This window comes from Ovis aries, chromosome 2 (assembly GCF_016772045.2).
Source record: "Ovis aries strain OAR_USU_Benz2616 breed Rambouillet chromosome 2, ARS-UI_Ramb_v3.0, whole genome shotgun sequence".
Lineage (NCBI taxonomy): Eukaryota > Metazoa > Chordata > Mammalia > Artiodactyla > Bovidae > Ovis > Ovis aries.
The window spans coordinates 37,904,692-37,912,790 of NC_056055.1; the positions used below are offsets into that span (position 1 = coordinate 37,904,692).

At 50.5% G+C, this 8,099-nt stretch overlaps 1 protein-coding gene across 1 annotated transcript; it reads right to left on the reverse strand.

Annotated features, from left to right (window-relative positions):
- Nucleotides 1-305: 305 nt before the first annotated feature.
- Nucleotides 306-7,801, reverse strand: SPINK4 (serine peptidase inhibitor Kazal type 4). Its single transcript, XM_004004147.5, has 4 exons — nucleotides 7,702-7,801; nucleotides 2,939-2,979; nucleotides 2,015-2,127; nucleotides 306-445 (listed from the first exon to the last, which is right to left on the reverse strand). The coding sequence occupies exons 1-4, from the start codon at nucleotides 7,760-7,762 to the stop codon at nucleotides 400-402; spliced, it is 261 nt and encodes an 86-aa protein (XP_004004196.1). The 5' UTR covers nucleotides 7,763-7,801; the 3' UTR covers nucleotides 306-399.
- Nucleotides 7,802-8,099: the final 298 nt, after the last annotated feature.

An 8,099-nucleotide genomic window follows, 5' to 3' on the forward strand; every position in this document is an offset into this window, starting at 1 on the left:
GTGGGAGCCTCTCAAAGGCTGAGGCTGGGCCTTGCAGTGGCAGAGAGTACAGATTTCAGTTAGGTTCTTGACCTAAGTGACAGGCCAGATTGGCCCCCTCAAGAAGGCAGAAGATACCTGGGACTTCCAGGGGAACATGTGACAAGGCTGAGGAGCCCTCAGAGTGATAGAGAGGACATCAGATTCAGAGTAGGGAAGACAGGGCCAAATTCCCCCATCCTCCAGAATCCGCCTTCCCAGAATCCCCAGAATTCTGCCTTCCCAGAATCCCCCAAAACACTTCCCCAAAACACTGAGCCATTGGCTGGGTTGAACTGAATCTTTATTTCATGTCTCATCCTGCGCGCCCACCACGGTTCTCTAGCCTGAAACTTCACGGCTTAAGAGGCTCTGGAGGGGTCAGCATTTCCCATCCTTCAGGATCTGGATGTCCTGTCTGTGTTTTCTAGGGTCACAGCAGACGAGAATGAGGTCAGCTCCTCAGGATGTGTAACATACCCTTCAGGAACCCCGGCCCAGTCTGTCCCGACTCCCTGCTGAGCTCTGCCCACTCAGTGTACAGTGCAGGGGAGATCCCAGGTCTCCCTGGGCATATCCTTCTACTGTTTCTCACTATGTAAACCCTCCCCCTGGGAGGTTGCAGCTGCCTGGGCTTTCAGCCACCTCTATGTGCTGCTGGCTGCATATCTGTCTGGCCTGGACCTCTGTCTTCAACTTCAGGCCTGTTCATGCAATTGTTGACTGTGTATCACCTCTGGGATGTCCCAGAGGCTCCACTGTCCACAAACATCATTGCCCCACAGCCTGCTGCACACCCCCAGCCCCCACCAACATGGCATCCCCAGCTGCCCCAGCCTACAAGTTAGAAACCAGCATGTTGCTCTTGCTTCCTTCCTGCCCACCACCCACCCCAACCCCTCACATCCAATCTCACAGCCTGTGGGTTCTACTCCCAATGGAAGCATGAGTCCTTAATTATCATGATCTTTTTCTAAGTTAGGACAGTGTCCTTGCTGCTCTCCTGCCCATCTCTCTAGAGTGTTGCAACTGTCAGCAACTTCTCTTCTGTGATCTCACTTAGTGCTGGACAGCGCAAGATCTTATGAATGAAGTGCGTTAGTCGCTCAGTCATGTCTGACTCTTTGCAATCCCACGGACTGTAGCTGGCCAGGCTCCTCTGTCCATGGGATTCTCAAAGAAAGAATACTGGAGTAGTTTGCTGTTGCCTTCTCCAATGAATGAAGAAATGAAACCAAATAGGAGATCTGATGACCAAGGTCATGTTCTGGCCTTCTCACTCTAGACTCATTTCTTGTCTCTCCCCCATTCTCCTTTACACTTTATACTCTAGCATATCCAACTTCTTATTTTTCCTCCAATATAAACTTTCTTCTAGATCTTTCCAAACTCATTTTTCTACTTGGAATTACCTTTCCTTGTTGATTCTTTCTCCAACCTAGTTCCTACTTATCCCTCAGGGCTAAGCTGAGATGTCCCTTGTCCTGGGAAGTCTTCCCTGCCCTGGCCTGGCACCCACAGTGCCCTGTGCACCCCTATCTGAGCCTTTAGCGTTCTGTGCTGCAACTGGCTGACTGTCAGCTTGGCTTCTGTCTTAGACTGACCATTGCCCCCAGGAGCTGGTAATGCTGTCTAGCTTTCTATATCCTATTGTATCCCCAGTGCCTAGAGCAGAGTAAGTGTTCAATAAATAATTGTTGGCTGGAGGAATAAATGAACAAGTAAGGTCATGTAGTCGGGGGGCAGAACAAGGAAAAGGACTCAGGGTTTCTGCCCTCACCCCCAGTACCCCACTAGTGGGCTTTCTGCTTGGAACCACGTGCCTTCTTTTGATTTTACTTGCACTCATTCTGTTACGAGCAAATGTTGGAGGACTTGTCCCAGGCCAAGTATGAGTAAAGGAGGAGACAGGTCAGGTCCTGCTCCTTTCATACTCGTATGCACCACAGATGGAGCCCACCCAAGATAGCCCGGGGGAATGCAGGGGTGGACTTACATCCGAGCCAAGCAGAGCTTGCATTCACTCTCATACGTGACCCCATCAGTGCCACAGACCGGGTCATATGTCTGGGGGCAGACTGGAGACTCTACCATGTGTTCACAGATGGGCTGTGGGAGAGAGAAACACTCAGGGATTCGGAGGCAGGAAGTACCAAGGGGCTCTGCTTGGAAAAGGGCTGAGGGGGCTCCAGGGAGGAGCCAGATTCAAGAAGGCCCCAGTATGGGTCCGAAGAACATGAAACCAAGCATGCAGGGCCCCATGGCACGTTTGCTTGTGTGTGTATGTGCGTGTGTGCCTGACCATGTGTGGCTGTGGCTGTGTGCATAAGGATGTACCTATATCTGCTGAGCCCAAGTATGCGGGCTACCAGGTGAATATCTGTCTTCATGGGCTCACAACTCTTCACAGGGTCTAACAGAAATTCTGGTCTTATTGAGGACCCAAGAAGAGAACCAGCCATCATTCCTAGGAAGCCTGCCTCCCTGGAGGCTCCTGAACTCACCCTGGCCTGCATGACTATCAGGCCCCTGGTATGAGGAGGCTGGAGGCCTAATTGAGGCTCTGTCTAAAAGGGTTTCAGGCTAGCCCTGAGGGTCAGGACTAGGATGGGGGCCTGGGGTAGGGGTGGGGAGTGAGGGGGGCAGTGCTGTGCATCAGTGAAGGCCCCAGGCCCGAGAGACGTGCATTCTGCACTGATTAGCTGTGTAGGCTTTGACTGGGCCTGCTCAGCCTGGAAGAGCTAAGCTAGGGAGCATGCAGCCTCAGGAGGCCGCCCTGGCCACTGTGGCACCATTGAAGGTGTCTGAGAAGGAGCATAAAGAAGAAAATCCCTTGTCTCCCAGTATGGATGAGAGGGCTCCCCTTTGAGAAGGAAGGCCGGGACAGCAGCCCTGAGGCCAGAAAGAGCAGCTGCCTTACCATTCTCCAGAAAACCAACTTTTCTGCCGACACGGACACCTCTGAAAGGCAAAGAAGCAAAAATTAGGGGATGTTGGCTCTAGGCCCCAGGTACCAGAGTCTGAGGACACTTTCTTCAGGGACCTATCCCAGCCACCACCCAATCTGGAATTCCTCAGGGAAAGGTAGTGAGTGAGTCACAGACAGGGCTCCCAGAAAGCTCACATGACATTGTCAGAACTGGGACAGAAAGCCTAGAATTAGGGAGATTAAAATCTAGTCTGTTTCTCATTAGTAAGATCCCACTGGGCTTGTCCGAGGACCATAACTACTAAAGTCCGTGCACCCCAGAGTCTGCAAGCTGATGCTACCGAGCCCCGCGCCTAGAGCCTGTGCTCTGCAACAAGAGAAGCTACTGCAACAAGAAGCCTGCCCACCACAACAAAGAGTGGCCTCCCTAGAGAAAACCCACGCACAGCAATGAAAACCCAGCACAGCCAAAAATAAATTAACCGAAGGACAAATATTGAAAAGAAGAAGAAAAAGAAAATAATTCAGTTACTATGTACCAGGCCTTGATAATACACGATCTTGACTACTGTTCAGAACTTTCTCACTGCTGTGTAACAGGGAGGAGAGGAGGCCGAGGTCTGTGACCCAGATCCCACCACAGGACTGAGGCACACATTTCCTCAGCTGCCAGGAGCATGGGCTGCTCACAGTGAGTGCTTTTCTAGGAATTAGCCTCGGAGAATGGAGCTGCCTTGCCCAAAGTGGCATTCCTACCCAGGAACAACCCACATTCAATGTCAGGGTGATTTGGGTACAATGGTCTGAAGTCCTCATCTCAGAACAATGTCCAGGGCCACCCCAGCTCCTCTGCATGGCAGTCACTGTCCCTCTCCCCTCCCAGGTGTTTCCCCCTGAGCCCTCTCCTGCAAACTATACGCATATCCCAGGGTCTGCTTCCCGGAGAACTCGGCCAATCTGTGCAAAAGGTTCATAGGTAAGGCAGCACAGTTTGTTAAGGGCAGAGCTGGGTTTTCCCATGGCTCTATCACTCCACACATGCAGCTGTGCCCCACAGCCCTTTGAGGTCTGGATGAACTGTTTACAAGACCTCAGCAAATTGCTGAGTGACTGGTGAGTGTGACGGGTGGAGGAGGGAATGGAATGGAGCTGGATCTAAGGCCACAGGTGTAGGGAAAGGGTCCATAAAAACTCAAGAAGGGCAGGCTGCTTCCTGAAGTCTCTGAAGGGCTGTCCTGAGGCCCAAGGAGAGAGGAACTCTTCTTAACTTCACAAGGCAGAGCCCATCTGCACGAAGAGGCTGCAAAGAGGCAGGTGTGGATTCCAGAATGTTCTCTCAATGGGAGCTGTGCATTAACGAAAGAAGCTGTCTCCAGAAGTGGAGAGTTCTCCATCCCTGGAGGTGGGTGACCATCCCTTGGTTTTAGGTTTTTCTGGAGATGCTATTACAAGAGATTTCCAAGGTGGAGAGGAAGAAGGGAACACCACTGGTACACTGTTTAGGCATCAACATGCAAATCCAGTCTTGTCATCACACTGCTCAAAAGCCTCCAGGTCATAATTACCCAATCTGGAAATTGTCCAAATGTCCTCCAACAGCAGAGTGAATAAACCCTGATGCACACATAGAGTGTGACTCAACTCAACAGTAAAAACAAAGCAATAACTGATAACATGCAACAACATGGCTGAATCTCAAAAACTCGCTGAGCCAAAGAAGCCAGACACAAAAGACAGCATCCTGTATGGTTTCATCTGTGTGACATTCTAGAGGAGGCAAACTAATCTATGGTGGAAAAATGTCAGAGCCAGGGTTGCCTCCGGGGTGGGAGTGGGGTGGGGGCAGGGATGAACTGGCATGAGGGAAATTTCTGGAGTGATGGAAATGTTCTGTTTGTTGATAGGGGTCTGGGTTACACAGGTATATGCCTCATCAAAACTCATTGAATAGGATTTGCTGAGTGATAAGATGTGTGCATTTCATGGTACCTAATTGTTGGTGGGGGAAAGCATTTAAAAAAATGAATAAAGCCCTTCCAGGGCTCCGTGTCATGACCACTGAGACTCTTCATCTTATGGTGACAGCACTGTGTGAGATGATCCCAAACTTCCCCTGGGCCACTTCCTCATCCACCTCCTTGTTGTGCCCCTCTGCCCCCGCCATTCTTCTCTGCTCACTCTTCCGGAACAGGCTCTCTCAGTTTATGCTGGTCCCTCTGTGGTGTCAGTTTCTTTCTGGATGATGTGGGAAGTTGCATTTACCCCTAACTGCCCTTGACCTTGGCCCAAATTTCCTTCTCCCTTCCTCATATAGCCCAGGCAGGAATCTGAAATCGGCAAAAGGACTCCCTTTAGGGCAGCCTCTTCGGTGTTCCCAACAAGAGAACTGCTCAGGGAATTGATGCCAGGCTGGGAGTAACCTGGCTGTGCTGGGCCAGAGTCTCCAGATCCATTCTCTATTGCTTCAGTCTCTAGTCTATGTCCCCAGCCAGGGAAGTGGCTGTGAGACTGACCGTGAGGTCAGTGTTCCTGATGTCCTGCTCAGACCCACCCTGTAACATCATGACTTTGTCTGGGTATGTCCTAAGGAGTCTCCCTGCTTCTCTGACTCTGTTCTTAGGGTAGCAACCTAAGCAATCCTTTTAACATATGACCCTGCTCATCACCCTTTAGTACCTCCCATTTCACTCACAGGAAGATCCAAGTTCTTACACTGACTTTCAAGGCTTTATCCATTATAGTTCACAGTTGCCTATGTCATCTCATCTCCTGTCTCTCTGCACCTTGCCCCTCACTCCTTTCGAGTCCCACTGGCTTCCTTGCCATACTCCACATTCCACACATGCTTCTACCTCAGGGCCTTTGCACTGCCTGTTGCCTCTGCCTGGAAACCACTTCTCTCAAATATACCCATGGCTCACGCCTCCACCTCCTTCAAGTATTGCTCAGATATCAGCCTCTCAGAGAGAAGTCCCCTGCACTAACATTGCAACCCCCTCTCAATCCCTATCACCCTGCCCAATATTTTTTTTCTTAGCCTTTCAGTTTCAGTTCAGTCGCTCAGTTGTGTCCAACTCTTTGTGACCCCATGAATCGCAGCACGCCAGGCCTCCCTGTCCATCACCATCTCCCGGAGTTCACTCAGACTCATGTCCATCGAGTCCGTGATGCCATCCAGCCATCCCATCCTCGGTCGTCCCCTTCTACTGCCCCCAATCCCTCCCAGCATCAGAGTCTTTTCCAATGAGTCAACTCGTCGCATGAGGTGGCCAAAGTACTGGAGTTTCAGCTTCAGCATCATTCCCTCCAAAGAAATCCCAGGGTTGATCTCCTTCAGAATGGACTGGTTGGATCTCCTTGCAGTCCAAAGGACTCTCAAGAGTCTTCTCCAACACCACAGTTCAAAAGCATCAATTCTTCAGTGCTCAGCCTTCTTCACAGTCCAACTCTCACATCCATACATGACCACAGGAAAAACCATAGCCTTGACTAGATGGACCTTAGTCTGCAAAGTAATGTCCCTGCTTTTGAATATACTATCTAGGTTGGTCATAACTTTTCTCCCAAGGAGTAAGCATCTTTCAATTTCATGGCAGCAGTCACCATCTGCGGTGATTTTGGAGCCCCCCAAAAAATAAAGTCTGACACTGTTTCCACTGTTTCCCATCTATTTCCCATGAAGTGATGGGACCGGATGCCATGATGTTAGTTTTCTGAATGTTGCGCTTTAAGCCAACTTTTTCACTCTCCTCTTTCACTTTCATCAAGAGCCTTTTTAGCTCCTCTTCACTTTCTGCCATAAGGCTGGTGTTATCTGCATATCTTAGCCTTTATCACCATCTAAATACTGTTTAATATATATTGTTTAACATACATTGCACCTATCTTATAGGTTGTTGATTCTCCCCATCCTACCCCATTAAACTTAATATCTATCAGGGCAGCTCTTTTTTCTGTTTTGCTTGCTGATAAGTTTTAAGGGCCCAGAACAAGGCCTGATACCCAGCAGAAGTGAGACTGCAGAGGTACCCAGCCTCTGAGCAGGCCCCACTCCAGGAGCATGTGTTCAGCCCAGAGCAAGGGCTCCCTTGCACTCACATGACTGCTTCAGCCCCACAGCCACAGCCTATCAGAGCAGATGGGAGCCCAGACGACCTGGCCAGGCTTCCTTCAGCACCCAGCACCCTGCAGCCAGTAGACTTGTCAATCTCCCTAGAGACAGACTGTCTCCCTCTGCCTCCCCAATCTCTAGCCCAGTAGCTGCTCGGGGTCGCTTTGAACTAGAACAACCTCCTATGTCACAACTGGAGAAACAGAGGCCCCAAGAGAGGAGGGTGTGTGTGTGTGTGTGTGTGTGTGTGTGTGCTTAGTTGCTCAGTTATGTCCAACTCTTTGCAATCTTATGGGCTATAGCCCTTCAGGCTCCTCTGTCCATGGGATTCTCCCATCAAGAATACTGGAGTGGGTTGCCATGCCCTCCTCCAGGAGATCTTCCCAATCCAGGGATGGAACCCAGGTTTCCCATATTGCAAGTGGATTCTTTACCATCTGAGCCATGAGGGCAGAGGATTTTTGCAATTCTGAGCCAGAGGTAGGATTGGAACTCGGATTTCTTTTCTCCTAGCCCAGGGTGCAGAAAGAAGGTTTATGCAAAAAGCCAAGGCCTCACGGGGTGACCCAAGCCCTGCCTCTGCCCTATTCCAAGCTCACCTACCAACACCAAGCCACAGAGAATCCAGGCTCCATCTACTCACCCCTGTCCACAAGGAAGAGAACAGCCAAGGCCAGGGCAACTATCCACAGGCGGGCAGCCATGCTGATCCTGGGCTGTGTGGCCTGAGGGAGCTGGGGCCTGGGCCAGGGATTGATGGGGGCCTGTTTATAGTGCCGATCCCCACCCTTATCTTATCTGAGGCCAGGTGGAGAGCTGGAGGTGTCACCCGGAGGTAATATCTGTACCCTGGCATCAAGAAAGGGTTTGTTTTCTACAGAGACGCTGAGCTCCAAGTGGCCTGGGGCAGGGGTTGGGCTATTGATGGTGGATTTTGGAAATGAGAAAAAGTCTGGACTTGCAAAGCTGACTCTAGTCTGAGGCAAGAGGGAGAGGAAAATTGAAATAGAGGAAAACAGAGAGAAACTAATTCAGAAATAC

Bases quoted from the DNA above. Each gene is read 5' to 3' on its own strand.
- SPINK4 (XM_004004147.5), bottom strand. From the start codon at position 7,762: ATGGCTGCCCGCCTGTGGATAGTTGCCCTGGCCTTGGCTGTTCTCTTC. The intron at 2,980-7,701 runs GTGAGTAGATGG...TTTGCCTTTCAG, and splicing joins TCTCTTCCTTGTGGACAGGG to AGGTGTCCGTGTCGGCAGAA. The intron at 446-2,014 runs GTAAGTCCACCC...CTGTGACCCTAG, and splicing joins AAGCTCTGCTTGGCTCGGAT to AAAACACAGACAGGACATCC.